We start from the raw sequence: 17655 nt of genomic DNA, 5'->3' as shown, positions 1-17655 counted from the left end.
GACGCCTTGTGCAGGGTGCACCTTTTGCAAGCCACTATAATATCAAATATAGGCATCGGCCAATTCTCTTATCAGTGAATCCCTAGCCAGTACTATTATACTGTGATGCTTTTTGATATCATACATTTTGATAAACATTGTGATACACTATAAATATCGTGTGACCCTTCATAACAACAGCTTCAGTTCAGTCATTCTGTACTGTGTCTATAAGAGAGTTCATAAGAAAATCATAAAGGTTACTGGCGAAAAGGAAAAATATGAAGTGTGTTTCTTCTCTCTTGAGTTTTGTCGTTTATTTCTAATTTATCCAGCAAAGCAAAAGCAAAACAAACATCATCTGACTTTTCAAGACAGATGGGTCCTCGTTTCCTGTCAATCTCGAGTCAATGCGCAGAGAGGAAATATATTAGTTTCATCTCAGGGAAGTTAATATGCTATGATTTATGGCATTACACTTTCCAGACGCACATAAAGGGGAGAAAGGAAGAGGGGTGGGGGAGAAAACGCTGAGGGATCTACATCAGGTGTCTTTGATTAAACTGGAGAAAATTGAGGCTTATGGTATTACTGTGCAATATGATGGAGGCGCAGGGACCCCGGGTAATTGCGCGTGGATAATAAGTTTGCGGAGGGTTTGTAACTTGTGCTGCTTCAGGTGGCGCCGAGTCCTAATTGTCATATTTAGTGAAGGGACCTGCCCATCAGACGCAGGACTTTCTCAATAGGAGCTCCTGACAGTAGTGCTGGGTTGCCATGGTTACAGATTGCATCACTCACTCTTCTAGACCTCCCTTTGCTCCTCCCATTGCTCTGTCTCCGCCTCCTTCTCTTCCTCCTCCTCGTCTCAGTCTGTAAATCAGCACATCTTTATCTGCTGGTGAAAAAAATAAAAAAAATCACGGCCTTGAGGGCTTCATCTTTACATAGCAGCTCCTGCTTCCTGGGAGGATGCTCTCTAATTGGTCAGAGTGTGTGTTGTGTCCTTGGGCTGGATGGTGTATGAATTTCTCAGATTTTCTCTCTTAGCTGTAGAACTGGGTAGTTTTGATATATTGTGTTTGTAAGTGGATTCAGAAACATTTAGGTGTTTCTGACACCTCATATAAGAACAGTACATTTCTGCTTCTTTGTAATTCTGATTACAGTTTATTTAAATGTTAACACTTACGCCCTTATAAGGAGACACTGCCTGGACCACTGATCAAGTGGTCACATGCATTATTAAACATTACAATCAATTGATTAACCCTTAGAACCCCATTGACTCAAATTGCGTCAAAAGTCGCATTGTACATACAGCTTAATTACTCAGCAATGCATCAGCACACCAACAGGATTCATACATTATGACAAAAAGGGAACCCTATTGTTTCTATTGTGTAACAATAGCACTGACCTTCCGCTGAACTGAAGTGTTTTTGAGAAATCTAGAGGTGGGAATATCAAGAAAAATAAATCTGGATTGGTGCTGCTCATGTATTCTGTCACAGTAATTAACAGAATCATCAAAATCCTTATATTTTCCACTAATATACACTCTAATCTAATTATTACTGAAAAGGAAAACTCCTGTGTGATTAGATTTGAAGTCTGTACATTCAAAAATAAATAAAACTTTGATCGTAACATGATCAATTCCATGAAGATTTACTAATTCTGGAAGCATTTACATCTCAAATAATGACATTTTTGAGCAGCTTAATTGTATAAGCTCTTCTGGTATAAAGATGAATAATAGCATGTGGATGGCTCCTAACGTAACTGTGTTATAAAACATGTGAAAGGGGAACTGACAAAAACAGAGAAAAAAAACACACCAAAATAGGCTGGGGTTCAAAGGGTTAAACAGGTTGTGGGAATCCCAGTCAAAGGTTTCTACAGCCAGTCCAGACAAAAACATGGGCCAAGTTGGTTTATTTACGTACTGTAGAAATCTAAAAATGAGTTTTTGGACTAATTGGTTCCTTCTGATTCCAAATGACAAGGATCATTTTAAATTTTAAAATTAACTACTGCCCCCATATGAGGACATTTTTATTTTTATTTTTTTGTTGCAAAAACAACTTCATGTAAAAAGACAAAATTGAGTTTTAACACTTGTTAGGTCCGACTAATCTGAAAATGTTCTATTGCTTTCATATTACATTTTATTTTTTTACTAAATGAATAAAGAAAAAAGACCCCTTAAAAATTCATAATGAATATGTTTTAATACGGACTGTGCCTTCCGCCAAAAAGTAGTTCCACAACAAGTGAACTGTAACAGAACTGTAACTACAAAGCGGTTTATGGTTTATACGTTAGCTTCAAATCAAAATTGGGGATTAAGGAGGTTAGTTATTGTTAGGACTGTAAAAAAAATGCTGAATCTCTCCTCTCCTGCTCTGCGGAGTTGTCTTCATTTGAAAGCTGCACGTTTGTGAGCATCTCTGCCTGTTTTGCTGGGTGGTGTTGGTTAGCTACGCAGCTGGACTGTGGTTAGGTTAGCGTAGCTTGCTTTAGCTTAGCATTAGCTTAGTGTAGCTTAGCCTAGCCTGGCTGGTTATCGTTCCAGCTGTAAGACTGTGGCCGTGGTGACTGATGCTGCTTCTGGTGCTGGTGGAGGCGATGATGACAAACATGTCTTGTGTGTATACGCCATTACTCTGCAACACGTCCGCGGAGTGATACAGGTTTAGTGTGAGAAGGCCGTGCTGTTATCACAAATATCAGCACGGTTAGAACACTTCTCAACCAATCAGATTGTGAGATCGGAACTAACTGTTGTATAACATGCTTTTTGTGTGTTGTGATGTCTTGACACACAGACCACACACACACACACACACACACACACACCTCAGTACCCAAATAATTCAGAAGTCCTTAAAACTTATTTATTTATTTGCTGATCTTGTGCTGTGCAGTGATGGTATAGTTACTTTGAAAAAGTAATCCGATTACTGATTACTGATTACTCCTTTAAAAAGTAACTTAGTTACTTTATGGATTACTTGATTTTAAAAGTAACAAAGTTACTTTAAAAGTTACTTTATTAGTTACTTTCAGCAGCTGCAGACACCACCTCCCGCCGCCTTAAAATAAACATTATAACCAGTTTTGCTAATACTCCCTTTATTGGAAAATGCATTTTTAACAGCAACAATGTATCTCTAGACATTTAAAGTTAAACTATTTCCTGAAAAAAAAGGATTTTTTAATAAAAATAAAAGACCATTTCTCTTTAATTTTAACTTACTAAGTAATGCATTACTGACATCACTGGTGCTGTGTGATTTGATGTGCTTGTATTACATTGTATGATGTGATCAGCTGTGGTGTTTCACTCTCACTCTTAGTTCTAGTTAATAAACTTGCAAGTCCTGATTGCTGCTATTCTGTGCTAAAAAAAAAGCTTAGTTTATTCTGATTGGGCTGTTTTATTCTATTTTCTTTTCCTAGATTATAGATTTTTTTTCCACCATTGAGACAACATGGTCTTAGACATGGCTTTTTTATGGGAGAATAGTATCGTGAATACAATGTTTGTCATGTATCAGCGGTGCTTAATGAAAATCAATATGTTTTGAGGCACCAGTAGTGATATCCCAATGACAATTTATTATCCAGCTCCGCCCCGTCTCTGGACAGACTGTGAGTAGTTAATTAAAATGAATGTCGGGAGGTCTGGCCAGTGTAATGTGGCTAAGTGAGGGTGATTACTTCCTGATTCTTTCTGTGGCTAATCTAGATTTCTCTCTCTCTCTTTCTCTTTCTCTCTCTCTCTCTCTCTCTCTCTCTCTCTCTCAGCCTCCCTGCAGGTGGAGATCACGCCACCCAGTGGAGAGATCAGCGTCGGCGAATCCAAATTCTTTCTGTGTGAAGGTAGGTGGGCAACCGACTCTGTGATGAAACAAATCAGCAGTTATTTCATCAGAGCCCACATGTAATGCCTGCACCTACATGACTGCCAACTCTTGCCCACTGCTATGCATTACAATCAATGCTTTTATACTGGATTAAAGAGAGAGCTGACCAAAGTGGATTAATTAACCCTTAGAACCCTGTGGACGGATTTTCCCAAAATCGCACCTTGTGTTCTCAGCTTAATTACTCAGGAATCCCTTCACACATAAACATAATCCATACAAGTTTATAAATCGCGGAAATTACTCTTTCTAAAAATAGTGATATCACCCCAGTGCGGTAAAGCTAAATCTACAAGAAACCCATTGAGAAAAACACGTAAAAAAGTGAGATCTCCTTCCCCAACCAATATTATTTACCTTTAGTGCTTCAAACATATTTATATGATGTTTCAAACCAAATAATATCAGTAAATAAATAAATAATTTTATTTTACTTGCACATTTTTACTAAGTAGTTATTTTGCACTAAACATGTTTATTTATTTAGACTAAAAAGTTAACATTTTTGTATTTAGTTTTCTTTGTGTGTCCTGATCCTCAAAATACTGAAAGGCATAGGCTGCTCTGAGTGTCAGGTTTTTAGTATCTACATGTATCCTATAGGTGTGATTATTGATTATCAAGAAAAATAAATCCGTCTGATGCTCTTTATGTATTTTGTCAAAGTAATAATTAATAAGCCATGTAATGAACTATCATCAATATTCTTATGATTTCAACTCATAAACACTCTAGTTTAACCATTTTTGAAAATATATCTTAGGTGTGAATATATTTAAAGTCTTTACATTCAAAAGTAAGTAAAAAAAAAAAAACAGGCGCTTGGTAAGATTTTGACCAAAACATGATCAGTTCCAGGAAAATATAAGAATTCTGCTTCCTTTTACATTTTAAATGATTATATTTTTGAGCAGCCGTATGTCTTCTGGAGTAAAAGAGATCAGGGCATGTGTCTGTCTGATATAATTACTGTGTTATAAGACCTGAAAGAGGAACTGACAAAAACGAAGAAAAAACACACAGCCTAGGGTTCAAAGGGTTAATGTACAGTTTTGTGCGAAGGTCTGGACACCCTTAGCTAAATGACATGTATTGTTGTTGAACCCAAGGCACAAACCCCTTGTTTTTTAAGTGTAACCCTTTCTCTTGAAACAGAATTACATGAGGAAGGGGTTAAATGATCCCCCTAAGAATTGGGACAACCCTTAAAGCACCTGATACCTCATCAGAAGGGGTTAAAGTACAGCAACCTAGCTGCTGCTGGTTACGAAGTTTACTTTAGGGTGTATTTTATCGTCAGAAAGGGAGCAGGTGCTGCAGAAATTAACTATAATTGTCTATTCCTTAAGTCCTTCATGATAGGAAGCTGAAATTAGCTTTGATTAGCTTTTATGTTATTTTATTTTTTCATTCCGCCTTAAATGCGGCAGCCTCTGCCATCTGTTGCACCATTTAAGGTGAAACAGGAAATGTAGCTTGCTAGCTAGCTAGCTACTGAGACAAACTACAAACAAGCAATCTTTTTATGCTTGTTATGAAGAATTCAGACATAAAACATTGAAACTACACATTAAACTATAGTAATATAGTGCTAATTATTACTTCAACAAGGAAAATATGTACAAACATTTGTGGGTTTCTTTGGTTGCTTGTTCTGCCGTCTTACCAGTGATTCTCAAACCCCTCGGTTTGAAGTGTGTTTCTGAAAAATCTCCATTTGAAGGGCTAACAAGCCCTAGCCCTGTCCTCTGTTGCACCATTTAAGGTGGAACCGAGAAGGGACAGTGAGTGACCACAGATACACAGCCGTGCAAATGTGAATATTTGTCATGTTAATAAAGCAACTTTGAATTTAATTAAAAAAAAAATGGTATTTTGGCAAAGTTCAGCAAACATTTCTCCATATATTGTACGATTTATCTTAAATGTAATTATTATTATGACAGGCAGGCCTAAATCTAATATAAATAAAATCAAGTAGAATAAATATAGCATTTTGAAACAAAGTAAACATAAAGATTCACATTATTAGACTCGATATGTTCAATTATTGAGGGTGTTTCCATTTATTTTATGATAGGTTGATAATGTAATTATTGTGACAGGTCTATTTAAAACAATAAATATTGTTGAAATATACTAGTATGTGTAATTTGTTTTGTCTTTCAGTTGTTGATAAAACACTTACAGAACTACTATAGGCTTCTTCAGTAAACAGAATAAAATACTGAATTATAACACAAGTTAAAAATGACGATGGTCCGGACCTTAGCCTGATGAAATTTTCTCTAACTGGACCAAACTGAATTCTAATTAAATACCCCTGTGCTAGAGGCCCGACAAGTGTCTTTTAGCCATGCGCACTTTGTCGATTTGCCTCAGATTCAGATTTACAAAAAAAGTGATCTGCAAAAAACAGTCAGCGATTGAAAAAACAGGCTAAAATCGTTTAGTGTGAAACAGGCATTAGACGTGGCATTGGCTCAGATTTCTTTGACAAGCTCTCAAATCTTGATTAGCAAATCAGGCCTGAGGCATATCACAGGTTGTGTTTAGGAACTGTCAGCTAAATCATGAAGCATAAAAAATTCTGTTACTCTTTAAATAGTGTACTAACACTCTTCAAACATGGGCTCCTCTGAGCAATGGTCTGAAGAGCTGAGAAAGAGAGTAAGCAGAGCCCTCAAGGTATGGGAAACCTACAGTATAAGGATATAAGGGAATTGTAGGTAGTAGGTAAGTCAAGATAAGATCTGGAAGTAAAAAAAAAAACTGCTGACTAAAAAAGAGCTGTGACTTAATTAGCCAAAATTAGATGCTACTTATTCTGCTCAACCTTTTATACACATTTTTTTTACATTTTTTTTTTTATTATTTAAAGATTTAATAACTCAAAAATATTTGATTATCTGACTTTATGTTTAGTCAAAATGAGCATGTGTCCTTTTGCCAAAGGATCCCAAAGTGTTACCATATTTTCTGAGTATAAGGCACACCGTATTATAAGGTGCACTATCAATGAACATCTATTTTTTGGTCTATTTTCATACATAAGGCGCATTTTAAGCGACAATAGTAAGGAACAAGGGTGTTGCCATGTTTTCCTTCTAACCAGGAAAGCGCTTAAGTAAGCAAAACTGTAATTCTTTAAAAAAACATTTTCTTTCAAAGTCTAATGAGCGCTGGAAGTTAATGTACACAGATTTCTCTCCTAAAAACTGTTCATTTGGGTGAGTAAAGCGCTTTCGTTTTTATACAATAAGCTTATATTTCCAATATTATTAACAGCGCGGTTAGCAGCAGTGCTTAGTGCTAGTAAATGCCACCTGATAGTGCTATACTGAGGAACCCTGAGTGTTCTGGTAATCCAGGGTGCTATCAGCTAGCAGTTTGTCCCACATAGCTTGTTTTAACATGATAAACACACAGACTACAGTCCAATATACTCACCTTTGAACGACGAAAGCACTTGCGCTGCAGTTAGCGGCTAATGCTAATATTGCTCCAGCATTGGTGCTGGAGAAACTTTACTGAAACTCCTTTATAATGCTGTACTTTAGTGAAATGGCTTTACTGCTCATTAAAACCTGACTGATAGAATTCATACATAGGGCACACTATCGATTTTGTCTTATTGTCATAATCATAAGACAGTCTGTATTTAACCCTTGTGTGGTGTTCATATTTTTGTTACTCGTTTACTTTGTTACTTGTATTTAATTCAGCAAAATTAAGCAATTCTACATTAAAATGCTTTACACATGCTTGCTTCACCTAAATTGCAAGCAATATAAACAGCTTACATGGTTAATATTTGCCCTTTACCTTTCTTATGTTACATTTCTTTTAAAAAGTGCTACTCTTTTTTTATTAGTTTTTTAATAAAATGTAAAAGAAAATGAATTAAACTCAAGATATGAGTAGAAAATTTGTTTAGTAGAAAATTTACAAATGAAGCAATGTTTATTAGCCCTTGGCCAAACATACTGTATGTAATATAAATGTGGGTGGGGGGGGGGGGGAGTGTACAGTATGTGTTTATCGAAAATGTGTTTTGATATATGTTTTTCACAAAAAATGAGCCAATGCCAATGAGTTTGAGTTAGAAAAAATATTTTTTTTGTATCATTTGATGAAATATGAAAACGGGTCCCACAGACCCGAACACCACACAAGGGTTAATCTCTTCTGATGATTAGTACCAGCAGGTATCTACAGCATTTCTTCCAGTACATTTCTAGAGCTAGCATTCCCACTGCAAAACTGCTAGATGTTGTATAAAGTGCTCGGTGAAGGGCGAAAGCAACTTTTATTCTATTATGAATGAGAAACACCTGAAATATTCAGGGGGAGATAGTTTTGCTTTGCCCTTCCTTCAGACATGAAAGGATAAAAAAGCACAGGACACACCTTGAAAAAAAAGTATTTCTTCTATATTCACTTTTTCACTTTTATTTATTTATGTGCAGGTACTAAATCATCTCAAGTTCATTTTAAACAATCATGTCCCCGTCCCTCCTCCTCCTCCCTCACCACCACTTATTCACCATGCCCTTGAGCCGTGAAACCAGAAGTGCTTTGAACATGAGAGAAGTGGCCGGAGCAGATTAAGATTTTACAGAAAGTTGGACAGTTATGTCCCTGTCTGCTCTGAATGTCTTCTAATGTGTGCTGCTGTGTGTTTATTTGGACTGTTTTATCTCTGTCTGTGTCTCTGTGTGTAATGCAGTGGTGGGGGACGCTAAGGAGATTGACTGGTTTGCTCCCAATGGGGACAAGCTCCTGCCAAACAGGCAGGACATCAGCGTGAGCCGCAATGACGATTCCTCATCCACGCTCACCATCTACAGCGCCACCGTGGACAACGCTGGCATCTACAAGTGCGTGGCCAAGAACGGAGACAAGGAGACCCAAGCCACGGTCACTGTAAAAATCTACCGTAAGTGACTGAGTCAATACTCAATAATCAATACAGCTTTATTAACAAGTAATAAATACTAAACTGATATTACTTACTATCTCAAAGTAATTATTTAGAGGTTTTGAGTGACAATAGTTTAGCCTTTTTAATTTAATATAACAATAAGTAGCATTTTTACCTTAAAGTAAGAATGGTGCAATTGGGCGATGTCAAAAGTCCTTTCTAAGAAAGGCTTTATAAAATGTTGATTGCTCTTCGAAATTATATAATTAGTAGTTTCAATCGATTCAAAAATGTTATCCAAACAATATTCTGTGATTAACTGCGATTAATCAGTCTTGTTTTTCTTAAGATGCAAGTTTTTTTATAGTGGATATTTCAATGTAAAAAAAAAACATTTATGTAAAAAATATCAAATAAAATTATATTAATATTAGTGGTGTAAATTAAAATGCTAGTATATATTTGTATGTTTAAAGGGCGATAAAGCAAACATGGGGCGCCATAGTAAAGAACTGATGATAAATTGAATAGAGGAAACTCTTTTTTACTTTATTTTGTACATCTCTGCTTGGTTGTAAGGATTTCAGAATAAGAATTTAATTTGCTGATTATAAAAATCTCAGGAAGTGTTGGGGTTTGCACACATGCTCACAATGGGGGGATGACCATTTAAATGTCCTGATACAAACAAACAGAGAAGAGAGAGAGACACACAGAGAGAGAGAGACAAATAGAGAAAGAGAAACAAACAGAGAGAGAGAGAGAGAGACAAATATAGAAGAGAGAACGAACAAAACTCTCTATCCGTATCTAAGCTGGAAGTTAGAACTGAGACGAGCTCCAGAGCGTTACAACTGGACACCGCGTTGGAGTGTTTCACTCCTACAGCCAGAAAGAAAAATCTGTGTTTTTCTTTAAATTAGATTAGATAGTGCTTCATTTAAAATGTTTATTTGAGTAGAATAAACACAGTTTAATTGTTTGTTTCTACATGAATGAGTTATTAAGGTTGAATAGATGAATCAGTGGTGTTTATTACAGTGAGTAACAGGAAACCATAGCTACACTGAGAAGAACCTCTACAGTAAGACCAGGTCTGAGACTTTAGAAGACTTAAAGACACTTTAGGAGACTTTATAAGACTTCTTAAGAGTGGTCTCAGTGTTTCGCTCTCATTGTCTCAACTGCTAAAGCCATTTCTTTGCTTTGAAATCCAAAGAAAACATATAACGTAACATATATAGTGTCATGGGAAACCTCGGCCGTGTTATTTATAACAGCTCTGAGAGCTCCCCAAAAAAAGGAGCAGATCCTCCTCAGGCTGTTGTGGTTTTTCACACTCTTTCATTACGACCCGTGTTCTCTCTGCTTTCAGAAAGACTATTGTTGGACAGAGCCTGAGGAGGACATCAGATCCTGTCATTTAGAACATTATATGTTATATGTATTATATGTGAACTGTGTGTTGCTGTATGTGATGCTGTGTATTGGATGTACTGTTTGTTCTATACTCTATACTCTATACAAAAAGCTACTTTCTCTTTCCTACAGAAAAGCTCACGTTCCAGAATGCGCCGTCCCCCCAAGAGTTCAATGAGGGGGCTGATGTGAACATTGTCTGTGATGTCATCAGCTCCCCTCCTCCCACTATCATCTGGAAGTATCAGAGAACCAAGATCCAGCCAGAGAAAGATGGTAAGAGGCTTATTCTGGGTCTTAGATATACAGATACTGTATACAACTCTGGAAAAAAAATAAGACACCACTTAAAAATTATGAGTGTCTTTGATTTTACCAAATTAAAAACCTCTGGAATGTAATTAGGACAAATATGGATGATCACAAGCCATCAAACCAAGCTGAACTGCTTGAATTTTTGCACCAGGAGTAAAGGCATAAAGTTATCTAAAAGCAGTGTGTAAGACTGGTGGAGGAGAACATGTCAAGAGGCATGAAAACTGTTTAAAAAAACAGGGCTATTCCATCAAATATTGATTTCTGATGTTTTAAAGCTTTATGAATATGAACTTGTTTTCTTTGCATTATTTGAGGTCTGAAAGCTCTGCATATTTTTTGTTATTTCAACCATTTCAACTCATTTTCTGCAAAAAATGCTCTAAATTACAATATTTTTATTTGGATTTTAGGAAAAAAATTTTCATTGTACTAAAACATAAACCTATAAATAACAAAATCAGAGAAACTGATTCAGAAATTGAAGCGGTCTTTTATTTTTGTGTGTTAAAAAGCAGTGGCAGTTCTAGCTTATACAACACCAAATAAGAAAAAGAACATAGAGGACAAAAAGAGGAGCTTATTATAACTCTATTACATCATCTGACAAGAAGTGCACAAAATAATTACACAAATGCCAACTTAAGCCTGACCTCTCTGGTGTTATTTAATGCAAAATCAGCAGTGATATTATTTTACCTCTCCATGTCTACATACAATAAAAATGAATGTTAAAAGTAGTGCCAATCGATTGAAACAACACATTGTTTTCTGTGATTAATTACGATTTATCATAAGTGTTCTTCTCTTTTTAAGACTTTAAGAAGACTTTAGTAATTGGTATTTAAATTTAAATAATAGAATCATTGTAGAAGTAGAAAAATAGTAAAAATATTTTTATATCATAATTATATTTATATTAGTAGTGTCAGTTGATTGAAACAATTTAATCACAACAATATTCTGTGATTATTCATAATTATCGTTATATCATTAAGTGCTGATATTTGCCCTGTATTTTGTAAGAGACGCAAAATAATTGATATAGAATCTAGATATAGAAGAGTTTTTTGTGTATTTTCTTGCTGTCACAAACTGTATTTGACATTTATATATTAGCACGACAACAGTAGATTTGTGTTGAATTACCTTTTTTATTGAATAATTCTCTTATTTCATAGTTAGGTTTGCTAATGTTGCAACTAAAAACTGTTTAACAAGTCTTTGTATTCTAATTATGCGGAATTATTTCGTAAAATCAAATGACTCTTCAATAAACAGTCTTTTCTTTCATTTTAATAGAATTATTCAGTGAAAAAGTAAAGTACTGTAATATATATATATATATATATATATATATATATATATATATATATATATATATATATATATATATATATATATTGTGTTAAACAGTAGTTATTCCCAGTAGCAGGTGTGCACTGACCTGTTGGAAACGACCTGTTCTTATATGTCTAAAAGCCGTTGCCAAAACATGTAAAGAAAGAGAAACCCCTAAGAGAAGGAAGAGGTAGAAAGTGTGATTATGAGGCTTTCTGAACTTTTTTATGCCCGGCACCTCTTGCTGCCTCTGGCAAGATATTGACCTGGGCGGCTGTTCGTTTCACCCATACCTAACAAATAAGAAGAAAATCTCAGACTGAAAAAGGGATGAAAGACTGGTAGACTAGTAAAGACTAGAAAGTAAAGTTTAGCTCGTTGGGTAGAAGGGCAATAGGCTATCCAAAGTCGAAGTCAGTTAACATATCTTACATCCTGTGCAAGATGTGTTGCGATGTTCATTGCTATCTTACACCCTGCCAAAATGCCATTTATCCACATGCTTCGTTTAAACATAGCAACAGTGCTTGTAAATATACGTATTCGTGCCAATGGTCGTGGTGTTCTAAAAGTGAGGTGTGTTCAGGTACATTCTTGGCATATTGCTATCTTGGCAGTGGAAAACACAGGCGCATCACTGACTGAAAACAATCTAGACAGACCTCAACAGTCAGATGTTCATTGCTAATGAAGGTGTGGTCACTTTAGCTTTTTACACACACACTTGGACATGCAGCAGTGCAGAGACCCACAGCACATGCATACTTTTCCCGTCGTTACGATAGCAAAGACCCACTGACGCCCTAAATCAAAGAGTTTTGTCTATAGATAGCTAAAACTGCCCTAAATCTTAAAAATAATGCTTCCTAAACTGTTCCTGGTGTAATACAAGGATTTTAGGCAACATAAAGTTTTAAATAGCATTAAACATTTACCTTATATGAAGGCTATATTCTTTTTTTTGTTCTCTTATTTTCGCATTTACAAAATGAATTCTTAAAAAGTAGCATGTGGTTCTTTTTAAATGTGAACTGGCAGCAGATGCTTGGGTTAGGTGTCCAAAGCTCATTGACACAATCCATGGAGGAACCTTAAAACCGTGGTTCCAGATTCAACAGAACACCTTCAGATGACTGATTTTAATGTTATGGCTGATCAGAGAATGTACAGTTAATCAATTTTGTGTACCCGATCTAGACTAGGCCTCATTTATAAAAGTAGTCTAGGCTAAAACGCTCCTTATAACTTCATCTTGAATGAGTTGATCTAAACTGACGTTGTTTTGTGTGATCTTTGCGTGATTTTTTATTTTATTTTATGACAACAAAAATAACACCAAAATAACAGCAATTAATCAATATTAACACTGATAGATATAAAATAAAATAGGAAGAAGGACGTGAAAAACGTAGAAATGCTCTTATCAATTTTAACAACTCTTTTTAAGTTCACTTTAGCCACATTAATCTTAGCTGTGGTACATTTCAAAAGAGTGATATCATATCAATTTGTAATGGGTGCAGGAATAGAGGCTTCAACCCACATTTTAGGTATTAGGTATACTAGTCATTTAGCTGCTGTGAGACTTGCTAGAAGAATCCTTTTCTGATGGAAATGTTGTTGCCTTTTTTGATTTTTAATGTATTTACTATTATGAATCATATATTCTGCTCCCAATGGTACCAATGTTCTTATGTACAGTATGTATATATAACTGTGACCAAAGAAACTAGCTTTTTTTCAAGATATGAGCTCTGTAAGAGTGTATTATCCATCCAAGTGCTGCACATTCCCAATGCACACACTCTAAGCTTAGTGGAACCAAATTCTCAAATATTTAAGCTGGGTTTAGACACTCAGCTGGGGTTTAGACTGGTTTCTTGGGGTTCTTATCTTAGGGACTTAAATTTGAACAAAAATCCCAATGCGCTGTTTCGCTGAGCCTCATTTCCATAGAGCTCTCATTCTGCTACACCAAACACCAAACACGCCCACTCCCGCACAATGCAAAAAAAATGACCAAAACACACATTCAGATTCAAGGTCATGAAGATAACAATATGTAGTAGCTCTGCATGCAATAGTAGCTCTCTCTTTCTCTCTCTCTCTGGGCAAACCACAAATATATATCCCCTCCAATACCCACCTCTCTCTCTCTCTCTCTGCTTCTCTCTCACTGTCTCTCGCTCTTATTTTTTCACATTCCTCTCCTCATTTTCATCTTTATCTGTCCGCCCTGTCAACGTGTTCTACCTCCCTATTCGCTGATGTGCGCTGAGCACAGCCCGTTCGCTCGCAGGTTCTGCCGCTCTGACACAGAGGAAGCAGCGTGAAATTGAAGCTCCCCATCTTATTAAGAGAAATAGAAATTGTCAAGGAGAGAAGATTTCCAAGGCTGTGATGTTTTCATCTAAAGCCGCTGCCGAGCTCACGTTGCCGAGCTCACGCTCACGCTGTTTTTCACCTTCCCTTCGTTTGGATGGACCTATTTTAACCTGGGAGCCCTTCCTTTCCCTCTCTCCCACACCGCTGGAAGAAAGAGTGAAAGAGTGACCACAGCTGTGTGCTGCCAGGCCCGACCTCCCTTAATCACAGTTTTCATGCATCTTGGCATGTTCTCCTCCACCAGTCTTACACACTGCTTTTGGATAACTTTATGCCTTTACTCCTGGTGCAAAACTTTAAGCAGTTCAGTTTGGTTTGATGGCTTGTGATCATCCATCTTCCTCTTGATTATATTCCAGAGGTTTTCAATTTGGTAAATTCAAAGAAACTCTTAATGTCTAATTGGTCTCATTTTTAGTGGTCTCAGTTAGGTTTGCTAACATTGGCAACAAAAACTGTTAAAACATTAACGGGTATTTGTACTCTAATTATGCAAAATTACTCTTCAATAAACAGTCTATTTTAATAGGAATTTATAGTGAAAAAGGGAAAGTACTATACAATATATTGGAAAAAACAGTAGTTATTCCCAGTGGCAGGTGTAGACTGACCTGTTGGAAATGACCTGTTCTTAAATATCTAACACCCGTTGCATGTGAACAAAACATGTAAAGATAAAGAAACCCCTAGACGAAGAAAGAGGTGTGATTATGAGCTGCCGAGCTCATGCTCACGCTGCCGAGCTCACGCTGCCGAGCTCACGCTGCTCACGCTCACGCTGTTTTTCACCTTCCCTCCATTTGGATGAACCTATTTTAACCTGGGAGCCCTTCCTCCCTCTCTCCCACACCGCTGGAAGAAAGAGTGAAAGAGTGACCACAGCTGTGTGCTGCCAGGCCCGACCTCCCTTAATCACAGTTTCATGCATCTTGGCATGTTCTCCTCCACCAGTCTTACACACTGCTTTTGGATAACTTTATGCCTTTACTCCTGGTGCAAAAAATCAAGCAGTTCAGTTTGGTTTGATGTTCAGCTTGTGATCATCCATCTTCCTCTTGATTATATTCCAGAGGTTTTCAATTTGGTCAAATCAAACAAACTCATCATTTTTAAGTGTTCTTAGTTAGGTTTGCTAACATTGGCAACTAAAAACTGTTAACAAGTATTAAGTTTTGTATTTATGCAGAATTACTATTCTCTCATTTTAATAGGAATTTTCATTGAAAAAGCAAAGTACTATAAAATTTGTTGGAGAAAACTGTAGTTATTCCCAGTGGCCTATTGGAAATGACCTGTTCTTAAATAACATGTAAAGATAAAGAAACCCCTAGAAGAAGAAAGAGGTAGAAAGTGTGATTATGAGCTGCTGAGCTCACGCTGCCGAGTTCACGCTCACGCTGTTTTTTCCCTTCCCTTCGTTTGGATGGACCTATTTTAACCTGGGAGCACGTTCTCTCCTCCCTCCCTCCCTCCCTCCCTCCCTCCCTCCCTCCCTCCCTCCCTCCCTCCCTCCCTCTCTTCCACACCGCTGGAAGAAAGAGTGACCACAGCTGTGTGCTGCCAGGCCCGACCTCCCGGGTCTGCTAGTGGATGTGTTTTTCACTTCAAAACCACTAATTGTAGCAGAGCCCGAAACCCAAGCTGCAATATGTAAATAACACATTTTCCACATTTCTACACTTAACCCTGTCGTGTCTAACATCTCTGCATAAACATGTCTGAAGATATTACCAATGTTTTGTATAAACCCATAAAAATCTGCCACCAGAGCAGTCTCTGTGTTTGGGCAGGTCCACATCTGGCATAATAAAACGTGTCAGCATGAGAACGTGGCTTTTTTTTTTTTTTTTTTTTTTTTCTGTGTGCCGCCTTCATCGCTGATTGAGCGGCAGTAGTTTCTGAAGGAGTGCGGGTGCACTTTCTGTATTGAACTTGGCTACGGAACATTCTGTAGCTTTTTACAACAGTCTTTCACAATTGTCTGAAGTTTTTTTTTTGCACATGCGGCGTGGAGCTGCTTCTGGTTCTGCTTCTGGTGCTTTTCTTTGCACAGCTGTGGTCTCAGATAGAAAAAGAAAAACAAAACAGATCACAGAAATAACCAGCGGCTTTGCACACTCATCCAGTACCGTCAAGTACATTTCTGGGAATGTCTTACCTCAAGACCATTATTGTAGCCTTACTACAACATTACCAGTATTACAACATGTTTTATTGATGAAAATCATACTGTAAATAATGAGTTATAACACTGTAATAAATGAGTTAACAAAATAAATAGATTTAGACCAACTTAAAATAGTTAATTAACTAACAAATTGAGTTAATTTAGTGTAGTTTAGTTCCTCTAGCTTACTTTTTTATTCTGCATTTCAGTTTGGTCCACTACACATACAGCTCTTCAGTTTCTCTGATTCTGCTATATATATATATATATATATACATATATAAGTATATGTTTGAGTAAAATGAACATTGTTCTTTTATTCTATAAACTACAGACAACATTTCACCCAAATTCCACATAAAAATATTGTCATTTAGAGCATTTATTTGCAGAAAATCAGAAATGGCTGAAATAACAAAAAAGCTTTCAGCAGAGCTTTCAGGCCTTAAATAATGTAAACAAGTTCATATTCATATTCAAGTTTTAAGAGTTCAGAAATCAATATTTGGTGGAATAATCCTGTTTTTTAATCACCGTTTTCATGCATCTTGGCGTGTTCTCCTCCACCAGTCTTACACACTGCTTTTGGATAACTTTATGCTACTCACTCCTGGTGCAAAAATTCAAGCAGTTCAGTTTGGTTTGATGGCTTGTGATTATCCATTTTCCTCTTCATTATATTCCAGAGGTTTTCAATTTGGTAAAATTAAAGAAACTCATCATTTTTAGGTGGTTTCCTATATTTTTACTTATATTGTGGCAGTGGACAGATCAGTGAGTGTTAATAATGTGGTAATGCACGTTATAATCCCTACACACATATCCCACAGGTCAGTACAGCATTCTGTCGCTTCCACAGGACGTGGCAAAAGTCATGGGACACAAAGCTAGTTTTGTATGGCAGTAAAAAGTCAAAGTACCTACAGTAATGTGGTGCAGTCTGTTGAATGTTTTGCTGTATATGCGTACCACACATATAGAATTAGAGAAAAAAGAAAAAAAAAACAGATTAAAGGCAGACGTTTAGCTGCATTTTTCCCCAGAATTAAAGGAGAAACATCTTCAAAGCCTTTTTATAAGCTAACACCCTAAAACTTTGTTATTTACTCCTGTGAAGTTTATGCTCTCCTCCATCCTTGGTGTGTCATTATTGTTTTACTGCAACAACCGCCGGGTTAACAGAGACAGCAATT

At 36.6% G+C, this 17655-nt stretch overlaps 1 protein-coding gene across 11 annotated transcripts in view; it reads left to right on the top strand.

Moving 5' to 3' along the window:
• Positions 1 to 17655, top strand: part of ncam1a (neural cell adhesion molecule 1a) — a 428525-nt gene that overhangs the window by 279455 nt on the left and 131415 nt on the right. For all 11 annotated transcript variants that reach the window (XM_049466496.1, XM_049466503.1, XM_049466495.1 and 8 more), the window contains exons 2-4: positions 3793 to 3867; positions 8641 to 8850; positions 10387 to 10530. In XM_049466496.1, the coding sequence (XP_049322453.1) occupies positions 3793 to 3867; positions 8641 to 8850; positions 10387 to 10530 (429 nt within the window). The remainder of the gene's footprint in view (positions 1 to 3792; positions 3868 to 8640; positions 8851 to 10386; positions 10531 to 17655) is intronic.

This window comes from Astyanax mexicanus, chromosome 17, assembly GCF_023375975.1.
Source record: "Astyanax mexicanus isolate ESR-SI-001 chromosome 17, AstMex3_surface, whole genome shotgun sequence".
NCBI lineage: Eukaryota > Metazoa > Chordata > Actinopteri > Characiformes > Acestrorhamphidae > Astyanax > Astyanax mexicanus.
The sequence above is the reverse complement of the archived record's forward strand: the minus strand, read 5'-3'. Positions and strand labels throughout refer to the sequence as shown.